General features: G+C 42.4%; 1 protein-coding gene across 1 annotated transcript in view; it reads left to right on the forward strand.

Moving 5' to 3' along the window:
• LOC108052531 (glypican-6) overlaps positions 1–12,123 on the forward strand; it is a 55,099-nt gene extending 42,976 nt beyond the window's left edge. The window contains exons 2-8 of the mRNA XM_044461539.1: positions 3,873–4,037; positions 4,402–4,636; positions 7,158–7,314; positions 7,610–7,876; positions 9,654–10,222; positions 10,281–10,450; positions 10,668–12,123. Coding sequence (XP_044317474.1) covers positions 3,873–4,037; positions 4,402–4,636; positions 7,158–7,314; positions 7,610–7,876; positions 9,654–10,222; positions 10,281–10,450; positions 10,668–11,128 — 2,024 coding nt within the window. The 3' untranslated portion in view covers positions 11,129–12,123. The remainder of the gene's footprint in view (positions 1–3,872; positions 4,038–4,401; positions 4,637–7,157; positions 7,315–7,609; positions 7,877–9,653; positions 10,223–10,280; positions 10,451–10,667) is intronic.
• Positions 12,124–14,141: the final 2,018 nt, after the last annotated feature.

A 14,141-nucleotide genomic window follows, 5' to 3' on the forward strand; every position in this document is an offset into this window, starting at 1 on the left:
TTTTTATTTTTGCTGAAAACTTTTCGTCCACGTGTGCAACAGTTTCGAAATCGCCCCGCTGGGAAATTCTGGGCGCCTGGTTGAGTTGCCGGCTCGCATTTGTGTGCCTCGCAAAAAGGACGAAGCGATGAGTGAGAATCCTGCCGCTCCTGCCGCTTTTGCGCTCTTCGCTTTGTAGTGGCCATTGAAACTCGACTCAAAAGTTAAGTTTTCCTTGCATTTTCCAGCCATTGATAATGCTGTATTGCCCAGATAAAAAGGGGTGAAAAGTGGGGTGGCGGTAGGGTTTTAGTTTTTGGCGCCTGCTTTTGTCTGTTGTTGTTCTTGCCCTTTCAAATGTGTTTTTGTTTTGCGCTTTTCATCTCCAAGTGGAGCACAAAGAGTGGCTAGAAAGAGAGGTAGAGACAAAAGAGCGAGAGGAGAGGGCACAGGATGCGGGTGGCGGGGAAAAGGGAAACTTTGAATGCACAAGTGTGCGAGCTTGGGAAATGGAAGTGGCACATTTCCGACAGGAATTGTGCAGCGGAAAATGCATATGCGGTAAAAATATATTGATGAGATAAAATATGTAGCACACCTTTTAAATGAGGCTCCAGTTAAATGGAACAACAGCATCCAAGATGTATTGAAATTTTAAGAACTTACCTATTTTTTTTTGGGAATTCCTTATTAGTGTATACTTTTTACTTATAGTTTAATTCGCATAATAATGCTTTTATTGTTAAATTGAATGTCCCAAAATATTTAACTAAATAAATTGGAAAGCTGTTGAATTCATTTGTACACATCAAGTGGTAAAAAAAAGTAAAATTAATGAAAAACTATAATTTTAAAAAGTGCTTAACCAAGTGGAAACCAATGGTTTCCCTTCTTTATTCGATTTTTTAAATTGTTTACACAATCTAGCCACAAAATCTCCCCTTCGCACCCATGGTAACCGACAGTTTCGGTTTTTTGCTTTCAACCTACGGGGTGCAGTTTTGCAGGCGGGTTTTGTTTCGGTGTCAAGCATCCTGTTGAGCATCCCGGCTGGGGACAATTTATCGCACTCTTAAAGAGTCCTCGGCGATTACCAAAGAGACGAGCTTAAAGTTAACCTTGGAGAGATGGCATGTCTGCCTGCTGGGACTTCCTGAGCTCCCATTCTCCACTCACCCCGAACTTATCGCTGCTGGATATTCTGGATATTGACTGCGATACGCTCGCTAAACTTTCGCACCCTTTTAAGCGCCGCCCTCGGGGGTTGACTCGTCTGTCTGGGGCAATTCCTGCGTTTGTTGATCGTTACAGTAAATCATTTGAAATGAAATTTCACATCCGATGGTGGGTCGCCATGCACAGAAAAAAAATGATGGCCTGTTTAGGATTGTCCAAAAATCTTTTAATTAATAACTATATGGATTAGGAAGAGTTTTTATTTAATGGACCGGAAATACTTTTCTTAACGTAGAATATGTTTGATTTACGTTTAAAGAAAATGTTCGATACTAAAGTTCTTCTGAATTATATTCTGGATATTCAGATAGTTTAGTAAATTGGATGGCATTTTTCCTTAGTGTCCTTCGGGAGTTTTTCCTGCGCCTTTGCCACCCTCCTCGTAACTAAGTGGATTGCGCGTGGAAATGGAAAACATGTGACCAGCTCTCCCAGGGGGTGGGAGTGGTGTATGCTGCTCTGCCACCCACTTTTCTGGGTGGTTTTTCGGTAACTTGTTTTTTTTTTTTTGGTTTGTCGTAATTTTGCTTTTTTGCCAAGCAAAGCCAAAGTTTTCTATTAGACAACGGGGTGATTTCCACAGCGTCAGCTCGAATAAAAGGGAAAATGCCATATCGGTAAGTTGAGGTCATTTATTATGCTCATGACACCTTCCGTCCTTCGCCATTCCGGCTTCCTTTTTTGGTGATTTCCCCCTCGAAGTTGCCGCCTGGCAACATTTGTTATCTGGGATCCCCCGCTGCCTCTTTTCCCATTTTCCATTTCCCATTGTTGTCTGCCGGCAAAATTATGCAGCAATTCATAAAAATGGCTGGCAGAAGAACCATTGGCGTTACTTTAATACCGATATGTTATTCTATCGTAGATTTTAGCTACGGTTTATCGATTAGATCAAGGGACCTGAGAGGGGTGACCAAATTCAGGGGTTTGGTTTATGGCTGTCATTTTGCGTGGCACTTAAATGGATTCCGAAAAGGGGATAGAAATCTGGAAAGGTGTAGTAAATTATCCCTATGGAAAAATTGGGATGAAGTTAATGGGCTGATGAAGGCCTGATTGAAAACAGCAATAAACCATAATCCATAATAATAATACAAATGTACAAATACCACAGGTTTCCTTTAATTTTATAAAAAATAATCCAAAAACTTCCAACTCCATTTATTTACTGTCCATATTACTTATCTTCGTTGTGTGACTATATTTCCCCCATCAAATCTTGAGCTGATTTATCTGCCACAATTTCAATTAACTCAAATGGTCTTAAACCGAGAAATCCCAGCCAAACATTCACCATGCCAGTCACATAGGACCAACAACGACCCCGCGACAGACAATTAAAAGGGGAAACCACAGACTGTGAGCCAATTTAGATAAGCCCCAGGATATAGGGAGCCCCAGCAGAGCAAAGGACTCGAAAGGGTCGGAATATATATATATATATCTGAGTCTCTAGCTGGTGCCACACTCAATTCATATCTTGTGCAACATAACAATTAGTAAAGACCATAAAACGAAGCAGTCGAGCACAGACAATAAAATGAGAAAGTTGGGGAAATTATGGAGCAATGGAGCCGAGCGAATGGAAGTAAACTCTGTTTACAATCGGCTGTCGAAAAATGTGCACTAAAGTATCTAAATTTATAAAAGAAATAAACAAAGTGTGCTGCACTCCATATAGTACAAGGTATGTTATGTGTGCACAGCAGATGATGCATTTAACTGGGCAGCGGGAATTTATGAGCGCACAAAAAACGAAATGGAATATAAATACCAATTCCGATTTGGATTTAGATTGAGAACCGAAAGAACAACTTCCAACTTGTTTGCTTTCAATTAGTGTTGAACTTTTCGATCGCCTATCTACATCCTCCTCTCTATGCCCAAAAATTGTATAAATAAACAAGGAGCAGCGGCGGCTATAAAAACATCGCATAAAGTTGGGGGAAATAGGTAGTCTCCCGAAATGAACTCATCGTTGCAGGGAACTAATGCATATTTTCCTCTAATTTTCTCCCAAAAAATGTGTTAAATGTTTGCGTAAATAAAGCAGCCAGAGACTGGGAATTCTCTAGGCAACCACGCCCGTATCCGACTTTTTTGTTGGGCTTAGGCTGAGTTTGGTTTCAGGTTATGCCTCGGGTTACTTGCATTCGACGGTAGCTACGCTTCGTTTGTTTTTTCCAACGAATCGCTGTTAGCCGGTCAGACTTTGGTTTTCGGTATTTGGTATTTGGTATTTGGTATTTGGTTACCATGTCAAGTGGCAAGTTGCACTCGACTCCAGTGCGAGTTCCTGGAATGTTGATAAACCTTCATTTGCGCCTGTCAGCGATGCAACAATAAGCGTTCTCAGCCCAAATGCATCTGGAAGTCGGTCTAATGTTAGTGCAAACAAGTGGCAGTCGTTAGAATTGTATACTTTGAAAATTATTTTACTAGATTTGAGGCAACAGAAGCATCGGATGAGACAATAATTTCAAAATAGTGTGAAAAAAAGAGGCATAAAAACTAGTTTTTACAAAATATTAGGACATAAGAAAAGGAGATACATTTAGTATTTACGTGTTAGGTATTTAGTAAGGGTAATATTACTTCAGTAACTAATTAATGCGATATCAATTTTATAACTAATTATACCTTTTTCTCTTCTTCAGAACGCGTGCTCAGATACTGTGAATCCCCATCGGTGGGCACCTGCTGCACCTACAACATGGAGACACGAATGGCGATGCAGTCCCGCCAGCAACTCGAAGGACACACCAAGGACCAGATCTCTCGGATGTCTGGCATCCTGGGCAGCAAGGCCTCAAAGTTCAAAGGTGGGTCACCGATGATTAATCCAACTCAAACCTCGTTGCGTCAACGTGCCACTTGAAAATGCCACAGAAGCCACCGTTTAAAGATTTTCGGGTGTCAAGAGGTTCTGCCCCCACACAGACCAATGATCTCCATGGATACACGATCCATGGAGTGGCGATGATGCGGGCCTCGAGTTTCTGACAATGTCAAGTGGCAGGCGACAATGCGGATGTGGCTGCGTTCTATTTTCCAGCGGATGCAGGCCAGAAATAAAATCGAACTCTAAACATTTAGTCGGCGTGAGCGGATGTGCGCTGTTTGTCCCCTCCCACCGCACAATTAAATATCGATACATTTTTTACTAATTCGGCTTTCCGCTTGCAGAAATATTCACCGCCCTGCTGAAAGAGTCGCGGAGTCAGTTCAACAGTATGTTCATTCGTACCTACGGCGTCATCTACGAGCGCAATTCGTACGTCTTCTCGGATCTGTTCAAGGAGTTGGAAACCTACTTCGCCAACGGCCGCGTGGACTTGCTGGAGGTCATGGACAAGTTCTTCAACACCCTGTACCAGAAGATGTTCACCGTGCTGAACACCCAGTTCACCTTTGATGAAAAGTGAGTAGTCTGCGAAATCGAAACCCAGGCTCCAACGCGAGACCGAGTTTAGGGCCCTCCGCCGGTTCGCAAAAACAAAACGTGTGAAACCGCAAAGTGTCTCGGGCTGTCGACCGACGACAACTAACCAACTTGACGGGCCGTCGAAACTTTGACACGGTCGGTGTGCGATTTCAGTTGGCGATTCCGATATGAGCATCTTATGGGGATTTTCTTTCCTTGCTCCCCGAGTTTAAAGTTGCTCTGGTTTTCGCCAGATTTTTCGATTGCGGTTGAAACGCTTACAGCGAAGAGAAAATGAGGAAGTGGTGGAAAGGTTGTACATGGTTAACTAAGCGGTACTCTAGGAAAACATTATTGATCTTATTGGATAAGGCTTATTTAATGAGGCTAAATATGCATATAAATGTAAACACACTAAAGAAAAATACGTTGTAAAAACATAGAAATCTATTTATTACAAAATGAGTAGGAAGGTTTAACGAACATTTCATGTAAAAAGCTAAATTTCCTTTTTTAAAATAGATTTATTATTGAAATTTGATTAGATATTCTGTTGAAATAGATTTTCATTATGAAACTATGAGTAGATAAACCAACTTCCTTTTAGTCTCTGCATATCGCTATTGCTTTTCGTCCTACTACCATTCTACCTACTGCGATTTATTCATCCCAACAAACCCATTCCAGCCCACCACGTATGCCAGCCAAACCAAAGGAACTCCCATTCCATCCAATCCCATATCCCAGCCAAAACCAAAAACCGCACTCTATGCCAGTTCCTGTGTCAGCTGCTCGCATTTCCGCCAAATTGGTGAAGAGGAAAAAAGGCGAAAATTGCGCCCACTTGGCTCATTGCCCTGGAACGAGTCTCCGGTAACCGGCGACTTGGCCAAATGACTTTTGGTCCCTGCCGCCACTCCCCCTTTCAAGGGCTCGTGTTACCCACGCGCTTTCCAACTGATGCCGCTGACTTCAGCTCCTACTCCGACTCCAAGTCCAACTGGAGCTCCAGCGATTCGCTTTTATTGTCATCGTTTTAGTTTGTCGTACGTGCTTTGGCACGTTGTCCGTTTATTGCCATTGGACGGCAGCAACGACAACAACGATGTCGCGTAATTGCCGCCACTTGCCTGCCGCCTGCCCCTTCTGCACTGTCCGAAAAGATTTCCTGTTTTGTCGAAAAAATAGTTCAAGAGTCAATAATTAAGAAAAAGATTCAATTTTGTCCAAGTAGGAAAACAAATTAGGCCAGCATAAAACATAACACGATTTAGGTTTTGGAGTTTAGCTTATTAAATGTTTTTATTTTAAGATTTCAAGTACCAATGATTTTTTCTGTGTGCACCCCCTGTTATTTGTTTGTGGCTGTTGTTTGCTCTGTGCGGTTGGTCGGTCGCTTGAACTGCGATGGTTTTGCCCTCAGAATGGATCACATGCCCCGGTAGAACATAGGGTTCCAGCTGGACCTGGAGCTAAGGTTCTCCTGCCCATTAAATGGGGGGTAGCTCAAGCAGTTAGTTTGTATGGCAAATATTGGGGGTTCGGATAAAACAGGGGGAAAACTATGAGAAGTCAACGGGTGTTTCGATGAAACACTGATATTCGATATGGCCTAAACATGAAGCGTTGAATGACATTACAAATAAGGGAATAGGTTTCTCGCAAAGGAAACACAGTCTAAGGTAGCTGATGATAGGTGTTTCATAAAAGTTATTTACTTTACTTAATTGATAATTTAATATAAGGTGAAAGGCCAAGCCATAATTTAATGGTTTTTGCGACTACTGAAATACTAATAAACAAGAAAATGAAACGCGCTTCTTAAAATACATCATATATTTCAAATATATTGTGGTTTATCGTTATTAATGATTTAAACAATGCTGATGAATGAAGCGAAATTCATTATATGTTGCAGCATTAACGGTTTTTTTCATTGAAATGTTGTAATATATTTGAAAAAAAAATGATTTTTAAAATTTGTCTGGGAATTTAAGTTGTTAGCGTAATTGACCATCCCGGCAATCCGAACTGCACAACCTTCCCTGCCATCAGGGAACTCCAGCAGCTGGTGCCGCCGCTTGACTGATCTGTCACCTTTGCGAATGCGACTTGCTGTAATTCCTAAATTGTTTAGCCGGCAAAGGGGGCCGGCGACTTCTTGACCATAATGGCGAAGGCAGTGACGGTGAGGGCCGAAAGCAGCCGTACAAGTGCAATGACTGTCATGCATGATGGCCAAACTGTAGGACTAGGCACACACTTACGGAGGTGCTGCAGGGAAACAAAAACATCAACAACTCCAGCACATGGCGAGCAACTATTTTTATGATTTTTCCGCATAAAAATTTTTGTTGTGCGGCGGCGGTGAAGAATGCGATGAAGATGAAGTCGAGGGCGGAGGCGATGGCGTTGAGCCGTGCCATTTACAAGCGCAGATTTCCGCCGCCAGCACACCAAATGAAAATATTTTTTCCAACATTCCGCTCTCATTTTCCACCCATTTCTTCTTTTCCAGCTACATGCGATGCGTCAGCGAACACATGAAGGAATTGAAGCCATTTGGGGATGTTCCGGACAAGCTATCCGTGCAAATCAAGCGATCCTTTGTGGCCACGCGCACCTACGGACAGGCCCTGACCACGGCTGCCGAGGTGGTCAAGAAAGTTCTTAATGTAAGTCAAAATCAATTTTGTTAGAAATGTACCTACCCCTGAATCGGAATACACTTTAAATTCTGTTGTCCTGAAGAATTTCATGAAAACGGACATGGTGGATTTTCGTTAATACACAATTGTGTTAATAAAATATTAATTTTAAATGCATATAAACAATTAGAAGCAAGTTGTAATTGAGGTGTTGTAATTTGTTTGTGCAAATATTAAAAATAAAATAAAATTTTAAAATACAAAGGCACGTATTTCAAAGAATATAGCAATACTAAATGTGTGGCTTTCTCCCAATCTTTAGGTCCGACTAAATGCCGACTGTACTGGAGCCCTGACCAAGATGCAGCACTGCGGCGCCTGCAAGGGTTATACGGAAAAGCCCTGCACCAACTACTGTGTGAACGTGATTAAGGGATGCCTGCACTACCAGCACGAGTTCGACGGCGAGTGGGAGAACTTCGCCATGGCCATGGACAAGGTGGCGGAGCGACTGCTGGGGTCCTTCAACATTGTGATGGTGGTGGAACCACTCAACATAAAGATCTCCGAGGCCATCATGAACTTCCAGGTAAGATCTATGGCGGGATAATTCGATTTGCTGGGGTCATTATCATTAGCATTTGCATAAACCAATCGCAATTTGTAACTCGTTTTGGCCAAGCAGCTGCTGGTTAATTTGTTCTTCTACCCGTTCGCAGTGAGACTCTAAGTTATGCTCGCATAAAACTGTCAGTGCGTCAGAGCGGCTTATGCGTGTTTGGTTAATTCGCATACATTTTAAACGAGTCCCGAAGTAATTCTTGGGGAAAACCGTACAAGAACGTGGCGATTGATATCTGAAATTTAACGTTAGAAGAAATTTATGGATCTTAGTTGCTTTTCTAAAATGTGGCATATAAGGAAAAACTAACAGTGGCGTACACAGATACATTTATTAAATTGATGTATAGTATTTTCTAGTTAAGATTCTTAAATAATCTGAATACTTTAAATACAAACACAATTTTTCTGAAATCAAATTGATTTATCGACCACCATTGAAAACTAAAGTATTGATTAACTGCTAAAATATGCAAAAGCATACAGTTCCTGTCAAAAATAACACAAATATAATGCACGACATTTACAGCGAAAGCAAAAGAATAATTTACACTTGGCTGGCCATAACTTATTGAATTTTGATTACTGCAATATTTCAACCCTCTCTATTCCCTGCTGTCCGTTTTGATCGCCCGACCTATCTTCAACACCGCGTCTGTCTTTCTGGCCATTTTTACGATTTATTTGCACAACATTTGGCTCGCATATGAATTTAATTTATATTTCCATTTAAAATTTATACATTTCTTTTTTCATCTGCTGCATCTCTTATTCGCTGCCTTTGTTTGTATCTATTGCTGTTGTTGTTTGTGTTTCGGCATTTGGCTTTTAATGTGTTTACTTTTGCCGGTGTTTTTTGTTGGTCGACGGCCCCATAAAAGGCCAAATGCAAAATGCGAAATAGTATTCAATTTTAATTCTGATTAGTTTCTTGCCCGGTGTATAGGGCGTTATCCAATCTCCAAACTAGTTGAACCGACAAACCGCTTTTGATGATTGCCATCTCCCAGTCGGGAAGACAGTTATGATGAACCGAAGGGAACTCTGAAACTCCGTACCAACCTCCCAACCTGACCCAACCTCCGTGATTATATGAGAAGAGGCCATAGAAAAAAATAACACAGGAGATATAGGAGAGCTGATAAGACGGACGAAGCGCGAGCTTCTGTCGAGAGTTGACTCTTCGGAAGAGGTCTTGGTCGCTTGAGTGGCTCGTAATGAGTAGCCGGCTGAAATCAATTCTTATCTATGGAATGGGTCAATAAAAACTAGCTATAAATAGCCATTAAGAGGCTATACTCAGTGGGGTGTGAATGGAATTGCTGTTGAGTATGGGAAATTATGTGATTTCCCTAGCGCAACGGTTTCCAAAAGACATTTCGGTTTGAAACTTTCTAATTTTTATAAAAATAAAAATATTAAGTGTCAATCTATTATATGCTGGTACGTTTTGATTCTGTAAGGTCAATGAAATCATTCAGACGATTTCTGTCGGTATAAGTTAAATCTATAAACATTATAGTTTTTATAAAGATACATTTGTATTTCTCAGTAATCAATTTGAATATTTTAACTTACATGCATTACCTGAATCAACTAGGTTTTAGGCTTATCTATTATTTGTGTACTTAATTTTATTTGCTGTTCCGAATCTATACTTTTTGTTAATATTATTGCATATATTGCCACCCTTTCCATATATATTTCGCAAAAATATCAAACAACATTGTTTTTCTTTTTTGCAGGATTCTGGCCAGGACATTACCAATCGAGTGTTCCAGGGCTGCGGCAGACCAAAACTGAAGAAAATGAAGCGCTCGATCAGTCCAAAATTGCAAGGAGTCCAAGTGCTCAACGCGAAAAGTCCTGTAGAGGCGGATACCCTGGACATTGATGCCAGTCTGGATGAGGCGATTGTGTTGAGGGAGCGCAGAGCCGCTGAGCCAGGTTCGCAGGAGTCCTCGGGACAGCAGTCCCAGGAGCAGGGAGTTGGAAAGGGCGGAAATGGAGGAGGCAGCGGAGGAGGTGGTGGTGGTGGTGGTGGCAACAACAGACGCCAACAACAACGACGCAAGCAACAACAACAGCGACGCAAGCAGCAGAATAATCGCGACGACAACGATGACGATGACAACGAAAGTGGAGGCGGAGGACGCGAACCGATTCTGGACAGGATCGTCAGGGACATTCGCCAGCGTGTGAAGGACTACAAGAAGTTTTGGTCCAATCTGCCGCATTCCGTTTGCAGCAACGAGAATATTGCCTCCAGTTCCGATGTAGATGGGATGTGCTGGAATGGCCACACCATCGACAGGTGAGAATCAGCATTATTATGGAATGAATAGACATTATTTAGCCCGTCTTTCTTTAAGGTATGTGCCCTCGATCACCACTGAGCACGGCTCGAATCCAGAATTCAGTGGAAATCCTGCCAGCACTAAGCAAATCGCTCAGATGTCCTCGCAACTTAGCCACCTAAAGAATGCCATCGTTCATCTGCGTAATGCCTACAACGGTCAGGATGTAGAATGGAGCGAACAAGGTAATTTAGCGTCATATTTTCACAATTGCACAATTCGCCAAATAGATATATCGTAAAAACCACTATGTAACATGTAATTATTTTATAAATTTCAATCAAAGCTTTTAAAAATGGTTTTTGAAAAATTTACTTAATAATAAGAGGAACCGTATTTTCGGGAATTTCTTATAATGTCGCTCTTACAATCAGTTTACTAACTTCATTATTCTTTTCACAGAAGAACTACCATATGCGGGCAGTGGGGCAGGCTCAGGATCCGGCTCCGAGGATGACGAGGACGACGACGAGGGCTCTGGCCTGGGACCGTTCGAACCGAGCCACAAACCGGACGTGGAGCGTCCCTCGGTGGATGCGGACAACGACGATGACGAGGACGCCGGTGGCCGAGCACACATGCCCACGCACACATCTCGACCGACGAGCGGAGGTGACGACAAGAACCCGCTCATCCACACCACCCACTTCGACCACGATCACAACGATCTGGATGAGGAGCATCGGCAGGAGGACGACGAGGAGGACTCCGATGGGGGCCATGGCGATTCGGAGACCAGCGGAGGCGATGACAATGGATCATCCAACGCCCCGGAGAAGATGACCCTGCGTCGCGCTCTGGTTGTTTATCTGCTGCCGCTTTATATGGCGTGGTTCGGTGGCATTTGCGCCGATTTGCTGTGATTACTCAATGTTCGAAAGGCAGCCAAGGTGGAGCACGGCTGCATCCCCTACACCTCTCAGTCATTCATCCGTGAAGCAAAATGTTATTAGCAGAACTACATGCAACCCTTATATACGAAATGCGAGTCCAAAATTTTATAAAAACTTTTGATAGAAGCAATCAAAACGCAATCGAAGATATATGGGCCTTTTTCGAATTTTACCCTTGTCTGGTATTGGCGAATTTGTACTGGATTTAAATCCCTTGACATTGAGCTTGTGAATCATGAGCTGAAACAAAGATCATTAAATCTAGTATAGCATTTTTGTAAACCCTCAGCTAATGTAAAAATGGGAAAAGGCCTGATTGTAAGCGTTTCGTTGCCGATTCGCGTTAGGAAAACAAGAAATTAGTGGAGGAGAGAGAATACGTAACGAGCCCATTTTAGTTTAGTAAGCCCCAAAAGCCCCTGCCCCCACACTCTAAGTCTAAGTGCGAAATTGTAATTGTAAGCCAGAGTGAATGTGTCGCGGAGTGAGTGTTTTTATCGAGTGTGAGTGCGAGCGGAGTGCCTGTTCAATGTGATCGTTTAGCAAAAATTAACTATAAACACTTTAGCCCCTAGAGACCTAAGCAAAAAACACACCTACACCTACATATTTTATTTGTATTATATTTATGCATACGCGCATATGTAACAAGCAAATTGCCACAGCACACGAATTCAATTAGCCCCAACATGAACAGCAATACCTATTTGTAACTGTAGTCTAACTGATAAATCTAAAAATTGAGATCTAATTTACGTTAACATGGCCATAGAAAAGCGTCCGAGCCACGGCTTTTTGTAATTTGTATCTTTCGTAGACAGCCCTGACTTTTGCCAGCCATCAAACGCATTTCAAACTAAAATGAGTAAACCTACATATTTATATTTATTTTTGATTTTTTATCAGTTTTTATATATTGTATTAAAACAAATGGAAAAAGAAAAAATACAAAAGTAACAAAGAAATCGGGTTGGTGTTTTAATGGATTGGGGTTGCTTAAAATTCGAATTCATAAGTAAATAATTTTTAAGCATGTCTCCCGGCAAAAAGTTTTTTGAAACATTGGTCCGTTACAAATGAATAGAGTTGCCAAATATCTAAAAATTTACCAGCGCTAGATGTCGCTGATAAACCTATGCAGAAAATGTGTGTAAAACCCATGTAAAATTCTCACATCATATTGCTACAGAGATATTTTTTCTACATGACGGGGATTCTTTAAACCGGAGCGGACTAGCAACAGCGAGGAACCCAGGTCAAACAGAAAACAAAACGGGCAACAACAAAGGGGACGCACCATGATTTATCGGTACGGCAATAGACATTGGACCCGATCCCGTGAGCTGGAAAATGCTGTGACCACCACGGGCTATAAAAGAACGGGGCAAGCGCTGCTCAACCCGGAGTAATAGTACGGTACTTAAAGCGGGTGCGTGTACGCAAACCAATAGGGAAGTAAAGTCAAGTGCCGATTGCCCGAGGGTCCATATCGCTAAGTCGAGAGGCCGAGCGACGAGGAGTCTACAAGACAAAGATCCAACGGTGATAGGTCGTTGTTAAATCGAACCGAAGAAGTCGTTGGGTGGAGTCTGGTTATAAAGGTGGCGATACACCGTGCCTGCCCTAGTAGGGAGGTTCGCTTAACATTCAAAAAATCTTTGGAGCCTTCAAGCCGCATCAGAGTAGAAGTAGCAGTGAAGTAGCTATAAGGCCATGGATATAAATATACTAGTACGATCCCAATCAACCCTTTCTTTATCCTTCAGTCTCCAATGTAAATTTGGATTTTCATTTTTGTGAGCTTGTGACTAAGTCCTGTCCTGGAAATCCTGCTCTAATTGGCAGACTTCCGGCAGCCTGTCAAACATCCTTGCAGATAAACCCAAAGACCAACTAGAAAAACTTCTAAGAGTGAGTTGAGTTTTTTATTCCAACAGTTTTTCCTTGATGCTTTATGTAAATGATGTTGAATTACGCAAATATTTACATTATTTTCCTCGCCATAGGTTACTTTTTCTGCGCTCAGATAATTATTTATTCAATGCGATTGTTGCCTTTCGTTTGAATTGAATCGAATGCTTCTCATTTGATTTAAGCATAATTCAATTATTTCCGTTTAATTTTCAACAAATACTTGAACGGAGGGCATTAAAATAAAAGTTGAAAATCAGCCAAATCAAAAAGCCAGATAGTTCCTTGGCACTTGTTTTAATCTTTTCGACTTTTTGAACTTTAATTTCTTCTCAAAGTTGGCTTTGGAGTAGGGTTTCTTTAAACGGAATATATGATTTTCACAGACGTATTCCCTTTTACTTCAAATTCCTATTTCGATCAAAGCAAAGAATGTATTAAGTTCTTTAAATAATCATCTAACCTGCTTCGTAAAAATTCTATTAGATTCAAATTCACAAAATTCAAATTCCCCGTGCATACCACTCCGGCTGTGGGGCAGCGAGCTGGACATGGGCTACCTGGTGATGCTCCGCGACCTGGGGCCGCTGGCCTACTTCGAGGGCCTGCTGACCCTGTAGGGAAACGAGGCAGACATGTGGAGCAACATGTGTATCGCCATCGAGGACCTGTCCGCCGTCAGTTTTCAGTTGGTGCGAGCACAGGGCGAGGCGGCGCTGGCGCCGACGCCCCGGATCACAGGATTGCGGCAGGCGTTGATGCCGATGTTAAAGAAGACCGGAATGATTTTGAAGGAGATGGAGGTGCCATCTCCTTCAAAATCACGCCGGTCTTTTTTAATATCGGCATCAATGAGAAGGCCAGCTTTGCAGAGACGCTGGGTCAAACGCGGGAGCAGCACCGCTCCAACTGGGACAACTATCTCCGCCTGAGCCAGTACTTCGGGCGCTACCGGAAGCTGGGCCTCGGCTCCGTCGACGCCGGCGAGTCGCTGCAGTCGTTCCTCGGCTTCATGGAGCAGCAGCTGCCTCCAAGAACGTCAAGTGGTTCACCTCCTGCAAGAGCGCCAAGG

The sequence above is a fragment of the Drosophila rhopaloa genome, unplaced genomic scaffold, assembly GCF_018152115.1.
Source record: "Drosophila rhopaloa isolate 14029-0021.01 unplaced genomic scaffold, ASM1815211v1 contig_47, whole genome shotgun sequence".
In the NCBI taxonomy this organism is placed as follows: Eukaryota; Metazoa; Arthropoda; class Insecta; order Diptera; family Drosophilidae; genus Drosophila; species Drosophila rhopaloa.